This window comes from Melanaphis sacchari, unplaced genomic scaffold (assembly GCF_002803265.2).
Source record: "Melanaphis sacchari strain LSU unplaced genomic scaffold, SCAv2.0 Contig48_pilon_pilon, whole genome shotgun sequence".
NCBI lineage: Eukaryota > Metazoa > Arthropoda > Insecta > Hemiptera > Aphididae > Melanaphis > Melanaphis sacchari.
Window position 1 is genome coordinate 1,461,217 of NW_020271327.1, and position 18,399 is coordinate 1,479,615.

The 18,399-nt window shown below is 25.1% G+C and overlaps 1 protein-coding gene and 1 pseudogene across 1 annotated transcript; both read right to left on the minus strand.

Moving 5' to 3' along the window:
• LOC112598575 overlaps positions 1-3,191 on the minus strand; it is a 13,726-nt pseudogene extending 10,535 nt beyond the window's left edge.
• A 2,425-nt stretch (positions 3,192-5,616) lies between these two features.
• On the minus strand, positions 5,617-10,952 carry LOC112598563 (glutathione hydrolase 1 proenzyme-like). The gene is made up of 10 exons (XM_025345083.1): positions 10,869-10,952; positions 9,150-9,353; positions 8,523-8,743; positions 7,854-8,049; positions 7,394-7,594; positions 7,009-7,237; positions 6,752-6,942; positions 6,424-6,664; positions 5,906-6,019; positions 5,617-5,823 (listed from the first exon to the last, which is right to left on the minus strand). The coding sequence occupies exons 1-10, from the start codon at positions 10,877-10,879 to the stop codon at positions 5,671-5,673; spliced, it is 1,761 nt and encodes a 586-aa protein (XP_025200868.1). The 5' UTR covers positions 10,880-10,952; the 3' UTR covers positions 5,617-5,670.
• Between the last annotated feature and the right edge of the window lie 7,447 nt (positions 10,953-18,399).

The following is an 18,399-nucleotide window of genomic DNA, read 5'->3' on the forward strand; positions in this document are numbered from 1 at the left end:
GTCACCATGTTGGCAGTTCCGTGGTCGTCTGGCACATTATAATTACTCCGTAGTAGGATCTAACGAAGTAAAATTATCTGATATCTTATTACGTATTTTATCATGTAGTATCCGATTTCACATTATTGTAAATCTATGATAAAAATCATTCAAACATTCGTAAACACGTATTTGATCTAAGACATACTCCAGACATCTTTACAAATTTATGACTTTCTAAATGGGTCTTTCGGCGTAACCAAATTTAAAGCCCTACTAATCGATGAGCGTCCAAACCTGCATTTGCGCTGGTATAAACCATCCAACACGCGGAGTATGTAGGCTAATATCATACAGAACCAGGTGGCGGTCCCGCGTATGTATGTCCATTTTTCAAATTTACAGAAAGTGATTCTTCGACCTCGACTCTGAAAATGTTTATTTTGCTTAATTGTAAATATTCACGTCCATTTAAAACATTTAATTCACCTAAGTATTGAAATAGCTTTATTCTTTTATTTACTTACTAATTAAATTTAATTTATTTAATTGAAAATATAATATACATTGACTGTTTTCAATTATTTAAATTAATATAAAATTGATATTAATTAGGCACAGCTTATTAAGATATAATATATTCACTGTAGTTGACTAAATCTTCTGTGATTATCCCATTTACTCTTTAAGTCTTTTAATAAGTTTTCGTTAACGAACCGTTGTAAAGGCATCACTACCTTCGTTTGCTAAGACTTTCATAGTTTCTCAACTTAGAAACGATATTTCCCGGTTATCTTTACTTGTCCAGTTTTTTCGTTGAAGAATGCTTTTCTAGAAAACATTTTTTGCATAAATTTAACTATGTATTTCATAATAATAATAATAAATTGTTTATTACGGAATAAATTCCAATTACCTTTAAATATACAAGGTAGTTACATGAGTATTTAGGGTAGAAAGAGAAAAATGTATAAGTATTTTATATTTAATAGTAAAATTAATGTATTAATTTTCTGAGTATTTATATCGAGGGTAATGAAACATTAATAAATATCATTATATCTATCAAGTTCATCGAAAATTCATAATTTCATAAATCTCGAATTTAATTACAAAATAAGAAGATCATAGTAAAGTCTTTACCGAATAGATATCAGTTTATCTTGTTCTTAATATTATTATTTTCGATGAAAGTTAATTTTATCTTATTCAAATTTTAAACTTATTAAAATTGATTAAAACATTAAACATATTTTATGGCTAATAAATCATTTTATAGATTTTTAGTCAAAAAAGTATATGCAAAAATAATTTTGGCTTTCATACCTGAGCATTGGGTCGTTTTTGATCAATTCTTCGTTATGTTTTAAACTAATTGCTAAAGTTTTGCTGATTGTCATGCCTTCCTCACATAACTTTATAGTTGGCTCAAATAGTGATGGCCATGGAACATTTCCACCGTATAAACTATAGATAGTCGAAAAGCCTTTAAGTTCTCCTGGAACTGCAACCGCCAAACCACCTATATTTTTAAATTAAAATTTGTATAGTATCACTCAATTTGAAATATGTTTAATTACGTTATACATAATTTAGTTTTCATTTCATTTAGAAACATTATGCACTGAAATATAATAGTGAATAAAATTGATATTTATTTTCATATTGATTATCAATTGAAAATATTTATTTAAATATAGATAAGAAAAATTTTTTTCTTGTTTTAATGGTTGTACCGTGCACAGAAAGTTTAGGTCTTACAAACATGGAGTCTGTTGCAGCTAATGGCGCTGTTTCACGAGCATTGATTGACATTACTTTTTTGGTTGTGGCATTGTATATACTCATTAAAAATCCTCCACCCAAACCCATAAATTGAGGACATAGAGCACCGTCACATATAATTGTAGCTATAGCAGCATCAACGGCATTTCCACCTTTGGCCATCACGTCCCTTTTACAAAACAATTAATTTTAGAGTATAATCAGGTTATTAATGTCAATACATTATAATATTACATTCCGATTTGTGCGCACGGTCCACCATTTGACACTACTCCGGCTTTCTTGTACAAACCCATCGGCATACTCGATGGTGGCAATTCAAATTCTGGGTCAGGGATTTCATTTGCGACGTTATGTTGTGAGATTACTACCCATAGTGAAACAATAGCGATCAATATCGATAGTCCTAGCAAAAGAAAGCAACGAATGGATTGTAATCTAAAAACAATAAAATATTAACGTTCCGTGTGAGTCATAGACTGCATGTGGTTATATTATTTCAGAGCATGCGTTATAATATTTTCTATTTACAAAATTTGACACAAAGTTTAATGATGCCATGAATTTTATGAATAATATGTCTTTATTACTTTAGTTTTTAATACCAGTAAAATAATTATTTTAAACTATGAAATTATTGTATCATAATTAAAACGGAATAAATGATTGAATTGGATTCATGTGCACTGTACTAACAGCAGTTAAATAAACATTTGTTTTTTCACCAATAGATTAATGTAATAATGTTTTTTTTTTTTTTGTAAGATATTGTTTATATTTTTTTTAAATAAGTACATCCACACTGCTTAAAAATATTTTTACTGTAACACAGTTTTTTAAAAAAAACATATTATGTATTTATTGTTTGCAGCACTTTTTAGCAGGAATCTTTTAAAAGTTTAAGCTAGTTAAATTTTCTTACACATACCTCCTTTTTTAAAAAGGTAATTTTAGAATTATTATGGTATTGTGTTACACAAGAAACTGGAGAACTAATAGTGTTAAGCAAGATATACTCGCTTTAACATATACATCACTTTTTTTGAAAATCATTTTTTTTTTTTTTTTTTACTACACGGAAAAAAATGAATTTGAGAAGAATATTCCTGTTAACACTTTTTTAATTTCCCTGCTAAAAAATGCTCTGAACATAAAGTATATATTACTAACGTAACACGTACATTTCTATTTTTATTGTAGGTATTAGATAGTACCAAACAATAGTAGCTTTTAAGGTAATTAGATAATACTAACATAAAAAAGCTGGACATACTTGGAAATAGCCATGGCGTCAGCGAAGTGGTCTGTCTTCCAAGTTTTTATCAAAAAGCTAAAAAAATAATGAGTGTTTTTAAATTTATTGTATTATTATGACCATTTTGTCAAACCAATTTATACGTAATATACGTATTATCATCAGCGCAACCAATTATAAACTGAATACGCAACTGTTTGTTTTTATTATTTTATACCAAACTAATAAAGTATAAAAACGTTGTATAGATTAAATATATATATGATTTGGTATATATAATACTACAGGATTAATTATTCACTTGTGTGTCATGAAACTCACATTCACTTATTATGTGATGGATAATACAATTTAAAAGTTATAGATAATTAAGATTGGAACGGTAATCATTTTAGACTTAATCATAATGTGTAAAAAAACGATTCTAGATGAATTTACGGTGCGAGACTTTTTTTTTTAAGAATATTTTATAATTTTAAATCATTGCATATAATAGTATTATTTTTATTAACTTATTAACAAGTCATTACCGATGTTCTTCAGAATTGTGTAAATATATAAGCGGGCAAATATATTATATAATGTGCCATTAAAAAAAAAAAAAAATGTACCTGCGTAATGGCTAATTTAAATTAATTTAAAAATAAAATCAAGTATTTAAAATCATTATTTATTGTTTAAATATTTAATTTTATCAATATTTTAACTTTAAGCAAATCTAAATAAAATGTGTGCAAATATGCATAGGGTATTTTTAAATTTCTGTGAAAAAAATAAGCTAGAAAATGAGGAAATGAGAAACCTTATTATTTAAGAAAAAAAATAATCAATATAAATTATAAAATAACAAATAAAATATCTATAAATAGCTAAACATTTTCAACCAATTTTCTATTAGAGACAATATTCAATAATATTGTAGATAGAAGTATTTTTTTGATATTATTTTTATAATATTATATTAGTACTTATTATAAATTAAAAATGATTAAAGAATAATCTTCAGTAAGTATTATTGTGTAATAAATAGTACTTATTTAGTTTCTATACATAAGAAAAAGACAAACATGAAAATGTTCTATCGAGGAAATGCATCGATGTTTATTATTTTGAGTTTGATTGTCTAATTAAAGTTAAATTACACTAAGTTATGACTTTGAGTGTTAAAAAGAAAATACTTTTTCTACTATGCATTTTATAGTGTTACATACACCATTAGTTTTAAATTTTTTAAACATGTCTTCAAATTATTTTAGTCTATAATATTTTTTTACAAAAATATTTAAAGAGCTTTTAACCTATGAAAAGGATAATATTGTGAAATTATTAAGTTTAACATAAATAGATAAATTTTACCAGTACTGTTGACTACTATTATAATTTGAAATAATAATTTTGTTTGGAATAAAATAGTTATTTATGTATTTAACATCACAAGAGATTTGTTATTGAATAATTAATTCATAACTTTTAAGATATTTTACTTTAATTTTTTAAGAGTTTTATTTTGATAAATATAAAATAAATATCTTGTATATTATGCTAAAAGGACACTGTTGGTAGATCTATATAGATATGAAATGCCTAAATGGTATATAGCTATCTATACTGTAGTATAAGCATAATCTTTGATCAACTGATGTGATTGTAATTTTTATTTCAATAACACAGACTATGTTATTATCATGCACAAATTATACAATAGGTTATAAAAAGTAATTATTTTAAATACCTATTTATAATTTCTATGATATTATGGGATAAGGTAAACATGCATAATACGATTAGAATTATATAATTATAAATAAAAATAACCAAAATGGCAATATACTAAATTATTTTTTTCAAAAAATTTAATAAAAATACTATAAAATGTATTTAATTATAGTGAAATATCCATAATTTTATAAACCATAATCATATTTTTATATTATAATTAGTGTAAATAGAAACTATTTTATTACAATATTATATTTTATTACAATTTTATAAAACTATTTATTTACACATGAATTATTGACAAAATTGAATAATATTAATATTTTCAAAATTTTAACTTTCAGTGCTTATAAAAATTAGTTGAGCTAATACATTAAAAAAAAACATTTTATGGCTATAAAAATTCTATGGGATCCTGAATTAAATATTTAAGCTTTTTAACTAAACGAAAAAATATATTTTCATCAATATTTATACAAATAAAACTAAAATTAATTTCCAAACATATAAAGCATAACATTATAAAGTAAATAATTGTTTATTAAGATTTATCAAAAAAAATTCTAAAATTCAAATGTCTATAAATTACGAGTCAAATTATTTTGAAAATTAAATTATTTATTTATGTATGTAGAAAATTCGAAGTATTTTCTATATACATATAATTATAAGTAGGCATACAATGTTTATCATTTATAAAATATTATATTACGTTATAAATTTTAATATAATTTTATTTCAATATTTACATAGTAAATAACTGTATTATTATAATATATTAAATTTTATTAATTATATTAATAAATATTTTAGATCACATATCCTATATAACTTTAAATAATTAATACTTGAGATTAAGCTTTTAGAATATACCTACTAAAAATACTGAAAATAGTCAATTGATAAACATATACAATATATACGTAGTCATATTAATATCCTGATGTATTCCCTGGCCGTCGAAAATCTGACATAGCTTCAATCGTTCCTGTAGGGGATTTACTAATAGCCGATGCTGCTGAACCTCGAGTATAATCCATCCTTCTTACTGGATGACCAATGTCTTTAAGCTTTTGTACAACATTCTAAAAATTATAATAGTAGATTTTAATTTAATTATTTTTTGTAAAATAAAATGTTACTAATATTATATTATTCTGATTTTACTTTTGTCGTTCGATATTCATATTTAATTTCCATAGGTACAAGTTGATGGTATATTCTAGGTTTATCCAATACTTCTTTTAACGTATTATTATACCATAATTTATGGGCAGCCATCTGGTAAAAAAAGTTTTTATTTTTTTTAGAGTCTAATATATAATCCTTCAGTAGTTTTATGACCACGGTTAGCTATGTACATTTTAAATATTATTAATTGCATACATTTAAAAATGATTAAAATAATATATCAGTTAAAATTGAACAAGTATATTTTGAATTCAAAATTCCATAAACACAATATCGTAGGTAGTAAAATTGTATAATAATAAATTAAATTAAAATTCAATTTTAGAAACTTATAGTTCAAAAAAATATTTTTAATCAATGATTGTAATGATGGCTAAGAGACCGGAAAATTCTATAAGAAGGAGGTATACAACAAGGTTAATAATTTTATCATACAAATTTTAGTAAAAATAAAAATAAAATATAACTATATTATGAGTAAATATAAATCTTACGTATGCTGTAGTAAGAGTGATTTTTGATCCTCCAGCTGCTCCTGCTCCGAGAACAAAGTCACCATTATCGTCGGTAAATACAGTCGGACACATAGAAGACATTGGCCGTTTTCCTGGTTTTATGTAATTGGCTGGTGACGATGGGATTCCGTAAAAATTGGTGACTCCAGGAGTAGAGAAATCGTTCATTTGATTGTTAAAAATGATGCCAGTGCTGGGTGACACGAAACCACTTCCAAAACTATTATGAAATTAATTCGACATCTTAATGAATGTACTAGATATCTAACAGGAATACATTTTTTTAAATGCATAAATTAACACTTACAATGTATTTATTGTACTGGTACATACGACAACGTTTCCCATCGAATCGGTTACAACTATATTAGCCGTTCCATGGTCCTCTGGAGTATAAAAATCACCCCCATAGTATCTCGGATCTGACGATGTAAAATCATCAAGAATCTTATTTCTTATACTCTTAATGTAACTATCCGATTTTACTTTATTATAAATCTAAAAAATAAGAATAATAAATTTAGTATTGTAAGGTTTATTTTATACAATTTTATAATCACATACTTGAGATACGTCAATGAACTGATGGTCTCCTAAATGGGATCGTTCACCGTAACCAAATTTAAAAGCTTCAACCAACCGATGTTCATCTAAGCCAACATCAGGCGCCGGTAAAATACCGTCTAATACACGGAGAATATAAGCTAATATTATACCAGAACTAGGTGGTGGTCCTAAATGTATTGTATGTCCACTTGTTAAGTTAACTGAAAAAGATTCTTCAATTTCAACCCTAAAGAACATAATTTTATAATTTTGAAATATATTTTATGTTTTCGATAAATATATTATATGATAGATAGTATGCTTTTAGACTAATTTTTAAATTTCTAAAATAATTTACAATTAAATAGAAAATTATTAAACTCAAGTTAATTAGTACACTTACTTATAATCTGCTAAGTCTTTTTTTGTAATAATACCATTGTGTTTTCTGAATTCGTGTATTAATTTTGATGTTAGCGATCCGTTATATATGGCATTTGTACCTTCTTTTGCTATGATTTTTAGAGTTTTTGCTAACTTTGGTAACCTGTATGTTTCTCCTGACGTCTTCAAGTATCCACTGTTCTCGTTGAGAAAAATGTTTCTATATAAAAATGACCATCAATTTATTTTTTTAAGTTTTACATAATTTACAACCAATAATTAGTATTATTGAAATTAATGAATATATTTCAGATGAATTGTTCAATAATAAATAAAAAAAACGTTTTAAATGTATTAAAAATAAAAATACGTTATTGTACATTTGTAAACATTAGTTTAAGAAAAAAACAATTTTTCATTTAAAAGGAATTTCATCTAGTAATTTATTTGAAAAGTGACGTAATATAATCATATTATACCTGAGGATTGTATCATTTTTTATCAAATCTTCATCAAATTTTAAAGAAAAATCTAAATGATCACTGATCGTTATACCCTCTTCGCATAGTTTTATGGTTGGATCAAACAACGTTTCCCATGGTACACCACCACCGTATAAGTTATATATGGTCGAGTAGCCTTTAAGGGCTCCTGGAATTGCAACCGCTAGTGCTCCTAGATTTTCAAAATTAAAACTAATGAATATGTTTTATAAATTTTTATTTATTTATAAGCTATTTTAATCATAATTTTATTGCAAGTTAGTTTAGTTTCACAAGAACCGTTCAATTTAAAATTCTGGTATAAATCTTTATATATATAATGTGATCAATATATATACACGATATATAAACGATTCAAGTGCAATTTGTCAAGTATCTTACAACATAATCAACATAAAATACTTGATTATATATACCTATTTAAAACGGTTGTACAATTTAAAAACTGAATAAGTAGTTTAGATTTTTAGATTAATAAAATATAGGTAGATATAACGTCTCTAAATCGATTTATTTCAATCCATCAAATAATATTAATATTAAAATATATAACTGCAGGTATTGGTATAAGTGTAATATTGTTTATTTGGCATTGTCAGGCAGTAAATAATTTATAATTGTATTTATTATTTTAAGTATGCGTACCATACATAGATTTTATCGGTTCATTTACAAACATGTATGTATTTGCTAAGGCCGGCGCCGTTTCGCGTGCGTTGATCATCATTACTTTTTTGGTCGTTGCGTTGTAAATGCTCATTATAAATCCACCACCAATACCCATTTGTTGTGGACAAACTGCACCGTCGCATAGCAAAGTAGCTATAGCTGCATCTATTGCATTTCCGCCTTTTGACATTACATCCCTTTAAAAAATAAAAAAATAAACCATAGAAATATTGAATACATTCTATGACATTGAAACACTATAAATATATTAGTCAAGTCAAAGAAATGGCTAAATAGTAATTGTCCAAAATTTTGTTACATAATATATATATATTATCATGAAGATATATTATGTCTTCGGGAAGATTACATTAATATGCTAGAATAGAGTTTTTTTAATATTTATTTTACTATCCTTAATTTGTGTTTTTCTTACTCTTTTTATTAATTGAAAACTTAAAATATGATCATTCAATAATTTTATAATTTAATGTTATCAAGATTATAAAATAACCAATTAGTGGTTTATCCTAATATTGAATTTAGAAAACAGTGCTCTATAGGTAGGAAGTCATATTAAACAATTAATAAAATGTATATTACACTCCAATTTGTGAGCAGGGTCCACCGTTAGATACGACACCAACCTTGTCGTATACTCCCATTGGCAAACTTGATGGTGGCTCGGGAAATTCGGGGTCCTGAATTTCTTTGACGGAGACTAGCGAATATACGAACACAAATAATACTGCGGTGGTCATTAATACCACTAATCCAATGAAGAGGCTGCATCGTTTTGAAGGTAATCTAAAAAAAAACACAGTTTCGTTATATGACAATTAGGAACTTGCATACTTAATTATTAAATTTGTTCTGTTCAATTTTTCTTAAAAATCTTTTGAACACGTAAACATATATTAATCTCATACTAAAATATACATAATATGTATTATTAAATCATTGTAGTGTTAACATAGATTATATGTATTTGGATTAGATATAATGTGATTTTTTATTCATTCGTTTTTGTTACGACATACCACCTTAGTCGCTGATAAAAATCGGTATATCATATAAATATGTTACCACGTAACCTCTAAAAAAATCAGCTTAATAGACAAATTTTCGTTTGAATATATTTTCGATTCATTGTTTTTCTCATGCAGCTAAGGTAATTTGGCTATATAAAAAAATAGCTATATGGGTTTATTTTGGAATTAGGATAGCCCCGCGTTCCTACATTGTGTTCTTTAATATTAAATTTCACATTTTATGTTCATTTAATATGTAGGCTTAATGATTATATTATTGTATAAATAAACATGCCTAAAAATGGTTATTAAGGCAACAAAAATACTATTATAGTAGCTTATGTGTTCTTAAATTATCTATATGATTATGTGAAATTTATTGCACCAAATTAGAAATAAAATAAAATTTAATATTCGACTAAAAATTATTGATTATACTTGTAAGTAAACAATAAATAACATTTTTACAGTAAGAACAAAAATTTTGATTCATTGAGAAATGAGAATTTTATTTTAATAATGTAATCTACTACAGATATCAATATCATTGTATCTGATATTTTGAGTGCTGTGTAAAAATATACAATTTAATAAAAAAAACTTCTTGTACTTAATCATATTAAATTTGTTTTATCCATTTATCTACTGAAAGAAAAATAACAATCATAATACAGTTGATTAAGTAAATCAAAGCAATAAAAATATATTAAATGTAAAAAACGACTGAATAGTAGAAATTAATGTATATTGTTTTAAAAACAAAATATACTTTTAAATAATTCGGAAAATAATAATATAAGAAAAGCACATTAAAAAAACAGTTTTTCAATTTGAATAATTATTTTAAATTAAAGGGTTAGATTCAAATTATAAAAAAGTTTTTATTGATAAACTTGAGTTATTAATTCCTTTTATTTAGTTCATAATTTAAAATTAATTGTATCACATGAAATTAATATAGTTTACCTATTTTAAACTTGAAAATTATCATTGAGAGTATAAATACTTTGAAAATTATACCCATTTGTTTTCACTTATGATAACGAATTAAAAAGTGTAAATAAAAATAGACTTGAGCTAGGTTTTATCGTACACTAACGTCTTATAATATATTTATAATAAAGATCACAAAACAAATCATTAATTTATCAAATAACCAAATAGTAGTAATTAATCATTTTTGTTGTTTATTTTAAGTTCATTTGATAAAAATATGACTGATTGCATTATATATTTACTTCTATCCACATAATATAATATCAACCAAAACCAACTAGGGATGTGAACTTACGTGATGATCATAATGCCAATTTTTCCTGTGATGAGTTGATCAATGAATCGATGTTAATAACTAAGATAACAATAAAAATAACGTCAAATATATATTTTGGTGCTTCCAAAAAAATTTAACTACTGATGCCAATTTTCAAGAAATGTATAATATAAAAATCTACACTATCACTACGGAAATTAAAATAATGGTGTAAATATGTCCAATATTAAAATATAACTAACTAACATAAAAATACGAGCATTTATATATATGATTACAGGGAGAAGTACTTCATATTTAATTGGAAGCTTAAGTCATAAAATATTTAACAATGAGAGCTAGAATAGTATTATTAACAATTTAATCACTACAGATTTAAAATTTATTTATTGTGTTGTATTATAAATGCTATTGTTTATAAATTGTACATAATGTGCTTAAATAAATAAATACATATATATATATATATATAATATAAAAATGGAACTATACTAATGCACTTATAAATATTATTTTTTTTGCAATAATTAATCAAAGAATGAACAAATCTGTTTTCTTACTATTTTATAATCTATTTCATAAAAAATTGTTAGATTATAAAATTTTTAGTGATACATCATAAAATGTAGTAGGTGCTGAACAGAGAACTATTAGTATATTAGCTTAATAATGTTGCGTGAGTTTCTTTTACTTTTTTTTTTTGTCTGTCACTACGTTTAAGGCAGAAAATTTAAATCGAACATCCACATTCACACGGTAATTCCTACTAACATATTGAATTTAGTTGGTACTTTGAAGGTAATAAAAGTAAAAATTTCCTAAAATTCCCTAATTTTTATTGAAAACAATACTATGGTAAAATATTATCTAAAAACATTTCTATTTTTATAAGCTCATCCAATTGAAAATCGCTAATTAAATAATTTATTTTATATAAATCTAAACTATATGTATATATACATAATAAATACTTTCAATAATTGAATTTTAAAAGTATAGTACATTTTTTTATACATAAAATCTTTTGATGAGATGTACGTTTATACTTAAACTTTTTAAATATATATTATATGTGTGTTTTACATCAACAATAAACAATGTTTATACACATAAATAGATAAATTATTAAAATTTTGCTATCGTAAAGGATGATTAAAAATAAAGTAGTGATAATATAATATTATTTACACTGTGGAATAGGTCCCCTGAATAAAAACTATGAAAAAAAAAAACTCTGAAATACAATATTACACACATATCATTTTTAATGAAAGTGATTGAATAACTATATTTTAGATTCTGAACGGAGTGATGAATGTATTGATTTTACAATGTGTGTTTTTTTTTTTTTTTGTCTGTGTACAACATTAATAGTCGAAATAATGCTTCAATTTTAAACTTCGGGAGTGATTTCCGATGGAAAAGTGAATATCCTTGGTGCATTATAAAGGTAAAAAGTAAACATTTTCCAACAGTTTTCAAAAAAATCGAGAAAAACAAAAAAAAAAATGACGGAAAAACGGGAATTTTTACGAAAAACCAGTTTTTGACCAAATCGATTTTTTTATATGGTTGTAATTCAAAAACTAATCACTGTAAATACTTGAAATTTTTACTAAATGTTAATGTTAATGTTATCTATATACAGTTTAATTTTCAAAAAATTTTGACTTTTTTTGAGTTATTAATAGACCACTGAAATTATCGATTTTTATGAGAATTTTTTTTTTAAATGTCAATAAAAAAATGTTGGATGACTAAAAGAATTTGAAAATTTAATACAAGGTTTCTTATGAGTTTTTCTTATTGTAGCAAAAAAAAAAAAATTAAAAATCGTTAGTCACAATTTTTTTTTTTTTATAAATGTTTATAGTTCAAATATTTACGAAATCTATCAAAAACGTGAAAATTTGTAAGTAATTTTGAAGTTAAAAAAATCATAAAATTGTTTGTGTTTAAAACTAAGGATTAAAAATACTACACTATGTTTTCCCTAAGTTTTCCTTCAAATAGGTATAGTAAAAACTCGAAGTTTCATTATAGAAAAAATTTTAAGTGGGTTTGAATTTAAAATTTTTACGAAATAGCGTAACGACAACGATTTATCCTCAAACGATTTTAAATATTTGTTAATACTTAAAAAGTATAAGTCGTAGATACTTGAAAATTTTACCAGTTATTTAGATTGAAATTTTCTTTACATGATTTAATTTTCAAAATATTTTGAATTTTTTTGAGCTATTTATAGACAACTGAAGTTTTCAATTTTTCTGAAAATTTTTTTTTGAAGTGTCGATAAATTTTTTTTGGTCGAATCAAAATACTTGAACATTTAATAGAAAGTTCCTCATAAGTTATTCTTATAGTGATCAAAAGGTTTTAAGAATACATATGCACAATTTTTTTTTATTAGCATTTGAAGTTCAAATATTGACAAAAATTCGTCAAAACCATGAATATTTGCAAACTATTTTGTAGGTATAATTCATAAAAATTAATAATTAATTGATTAACCATGACTTTTGCAAATAATGCGTCCTAATTTAAAAATAAAATATTTGTTTCAAAATAGAATGTATGACAATATTTAAATATAATATATCCTAGACTGACAAATCATCTCCGTTCAGAGTCGTTTTTCGTATACAATGATACCTATCATTGCATTCAAATTTAACCTACCCTAGTCCGAGGTTCATCCCACCCCCTAATGTACAGCAGAGCGGTACCCACTTTCCCGCTTTTTTACATTTTAAAATATTTTACATTTATATTTTATTACATACAATGATTTGATGACTATTATATCTTGTTTAAATTATTATCATGGCAATCAATAAACTAAAATCAAGTTTTAAAAAATCGTTAAAATAAAAAAGTTAGAGACTGATTACCTCTATGCCAAGTAGGCCATTGAAATGGATATGTTAAATTTAATTTCAATGATATGTTTATCACTGTATATAAAAAACAATTTTAAGTGAAAGAAATTTGCCAGCTTATATAATAAAGTATAATATTTCATGATATATTTTTTACATTATTATTGAAGTAATTTATTTTACAATAGTAGTACTGCGGTAGAATGGTTTATTTTTTGTTAAAAACATCTTAAAATTTTGAACTCAAATGTACCCTAACCTCAGTGGATTGTTTTTTTTGTGTAAAAAAGTGTTTTCTAACATAATTGTGTTAAACTTTTTTACAACCTTTTGATTTTACACCTCCTTGACTCAACTGCACTGAGATAAAATTTGATGATGATTATAACTCATAACTCACAATGTCTCACGATTTTAGAATGCTAGCGTATAATTATCATTATGGTCATGAGATTTAAAGGAAATAAAATAAAATGGTAAAAGTATGACATCGGATTTCTACATGGCTGCATATTATTTGCGTCCCAAATTAATTTTTGCACGCATCCTAATATTATTATCGTTTGCTATTCCATAATAACGACAGTTGGCATAATTATGGTGGGCTAGGGGGACAGTTACTCCCTAGAAAATTTTGTGAGGGGGAAATTATGATTCCCCCCCCCCCAATATAACCAACTATAAAAATAAACAACATTTTAAATAAATTGTTTTACCTCTCCTCCTAGATTTTTTCCCAGTTAAGTCACTGACCGTCATGATATAAATTTATAACATTGTATGTGGTATCTTAACTAATAACTTGTTGACTGTTTAATAATGAGAGTACAATGTAGAAGACCAAAATAACAAATACACCATAGTCGTCACTTTTATATTGCTGAGAACATTTCACCGCTTATTCAACGCCAAGTTCTACATTGCTCTTCCTAATATTTTTGTATTCATCGATGTTCTAAAAAATATATAAAAATATAAAACTAAGAAGTACTCATATAAATAATTGCAGAACAAATATATTAGAAAAATAATACTATAAAACAGAAGAAAACAAAATTGACAAACTTGAATATATAAAAATAATATCATACAAGTTTTTACCAGTGCCAAATATTAAAACACCTGGTCAAGATAAATTTTTGATTATTTGATTAAATGGTTGTTAGTTTAAAGTGTACAATGATGAAGTGTCTTTATGTGTGTATCACTTAATACGAGTGATACAACATAATTTTTTATCGACTAGTACACATTCAATTTAATTCATTTTGTATTCAATAGAATTTGTTTCCTTATTTTTCAATAAAAATGCTAATAATAATAATATATTACAGGTGAACCGTTGTGTACATAAGATTTAGTGTTTGCAGGTTGTCAATAGATAACGAGGTATGTAATGCGACAACTTCTGTCGGTCCGAATCCAAATTCAATAGTTATTCTTATCATATAGAATAATCCATTGTATGTATAGCTTACTGTAACTATAATATACAAGTACCTCAAGTACCTGAAGCTTACACAGGATAAAGAGATAGACGTGGACGAGTAATATACGATGATAATACAGGTATGTATTATACTAGTGGCTCGTGCCATGTACTTCTTATAGATTGTGTTTCAATCATTACGATTGAAAATTCGTGGTTAAGTGTTTTATTTAATTTTTTTAAGTTTTTTAAAGTGAAAATTCTTGCAAATATGTTTTTTCGGTAAGTAACAAAATCAAAAAAGAAGTGTAATAAAAACACGTAAATATACGTTTAATCACAAGGCTCCTACGACTTGAGCACGAGTACGATCGTATGGCACAAGAAATCGATCAGAAATATCAAATATGATGGTTTTAACGCAACTGTACGAACTTGGCGTAACAAAAATAACAAAGTCGAGCCTGCAGCAACAACGTAAAGACGGACTTGTTAATTACTCAGGCCGCAACTCACCTACAGCTAAAATATTATCGGGCCGCAATACGCCAATTTCTAACACCAGAAATGACACGTCGGGCCGCAACTCACCCACAACCTAATCCTTACACCACATACGTATTTTGTGTTTGTGTCAGTAATATATTTACGACGAGGGAGGTTTCATAGAATTCGTAGTGTTCCCCCCCTCCCTCACCACCTGATAGTAATTTGATGAATACAACTATGTTAATTATTGTATTTTTATGTGATTTCAAAGTAATATTTTTAGATTATATCATTATTATTAATCAGTTACGATAAATGGTGTAAATTTTTATATTTTTCATTTATCAGTATATCTACCTATTTAAATTTCAAACATCGTGATTAATGATCAAAATTTATAAATAACCATAATAATATTATATTACCTATACACTGTGATTAATTATTATAAAATATTTATATACACATATATATATTGATGTATAATCAAAAATTAAGTATTATGAACTTCAAAATGGTTATTATTTTGCATTGTGAATCAACGTGACTTTTAGATTTTCTAAAAATTTAAATGACCCGTGTCGTTATAAAGTCTTATTGATCCATTAAATTTTGAAAGTGATGAATTAATTTCAGATAAATCTACAGACATAATGTGATAACCTAAATGAGTTTTTTCACCATATTAAGAGAATTTTAAAACTTCTGATAATCGTGTCAAAATTAATTAGGTTTTAGGTGTAAGTAATTGTTCATCAAACGTTCGAAGAATATATTCTTATAAAATTATACCAAAATCATTTAATACTCATAGATACGTTAAACAATAATTAATATAATTACAATTACATTTTATAACTGTTTTGTGTATATTATAATAAGAGCTTAAATTAATGGTTAGATTAGGTTATGTAAAAGCAGATGGAGTTTTTCCAATAATTTAATTTATTTTTAACGTACCTTTATTATAATATTTTATTGAGACAGGGAAAGGGAGAGAGCGTATTTAGGTTTGTTTATTTTACAAATTATTTCTTAAAAACATATTCAACGTTCATCAGTTATTTATAGCGCTTAAATATATAAGCACTATAATTTATGAATTCAAATACATGTAAGTTTCATTAATAATATAAATCATCACTTACTAAATACATAAATTTCAGATCACAGAGATAAAAAATAATTTACTGGAGTATAGACTACTACATTTAAAAATATATATAAAAACCAAGTTATCTCGATAATAAATAGTCAACATATTAAACGGCAAAATCTGAGGTCTTACATTTTTTTACATACACACATTAAATATAAAAGTTGTATACGTCATTTGTTTTTGTCTTTTATTTACTGTACATTAATATTAAAGAATTTAGTTATACTGAAAAGTTTGTGAAAAGATGACAAGCCCTCACGAGTTAGTCGAGTCAAATAAATCTATCGCATTGTACGTTATATTTTTTTATGTCTTAGAGAAATTCATATTTTATTTTTCTAATTAAAGCACTGATGATAAAATATTGCTGGATATCGTGGAAAGTGAATCTTTTTTAACAGTATAATTTCTGCATTAAGAAAATATCTAGATCTTTCCTCTTTAAATGAAAAATTATTAAATACATAATTTGTGTGAATATCAGATAAATTATTACGTTCTATATAACTATATAATATAATGTTTAAACTAAAAATCGAAATTTCTTATTATATTTTATCATAATTTGGTGAGTAGTTGTTTTCTGTATTGGAGTATAGACACAGACATATGTGAAATGAACAATGGGTGTACTTAATATATTAAGTTAATAATTTAAGCCATTGATAAAGAGATCTCGTAAGCTAAGCTACGATAACGAACGCCAAGGTGTGTGTGTATTTAAGATTTTTAAGAGTTATTTACCTATACAATAGTAATTGTAATATTTTATACTGATAAAATAAGCGTCTAATTAAGTTTGAAGTGTAATCATATTTGTTGCAATAACAATATTGATAATATCGAAATATTTATTTTAATTACATTCTTGATTGAATTATATAATAAGCCTAACGAATAATTAAATTAAGCTTCCATAATACAAGTATTAGCTTTTAAAACATTTAAATAATAATAATAGAACATATATCTATGTGTAATAAGAACACAAGATACTGCAGGTTTTTAACCAAGTTTATAAGATAAATTAATCTAACAAAATCCAGAGCTTAAAATCTGTTTTTCAAAAATCTGTTACAAGTTACGACCGGTATAAACCTTAGTTTTTCATTGTTTTAATACCGGATCTAAAATCAAAACTTAGAGCTTAAAAACCATATTTTATAAAACCTAAACTTAAGAATGAATCGTTGTAAAACCTAAATTAAAACCAAACTTCAGTTTTTCACAGTCATTGTTAGTATAATTATTTTTGTCGTCAAAGTTTAGCTGTACAATAATTGCATGATATTTAATAATTATAAATAAATTATTATAATCAAAATTTTTGATAAAATAAATAGGCTTGCAATTCAAATATCTTGTCAAACAGTTTGTGATCTTGGTTTTTATTTTACTTATTATGTGTGACATTAAGTTCCCAGTTACACATTCAGGAAATATTATGTTGAACACCAGGAGAGGCTGGCATAAAAAATCGGCCCGTGCGATCATAAAGGCCCAGCCGCTTAGGTATTATATTATACAAATAGCATTATACCAGCATACATTTCTTAATAGTAAAAATTTAGACAGATAGAATTAGTGGCT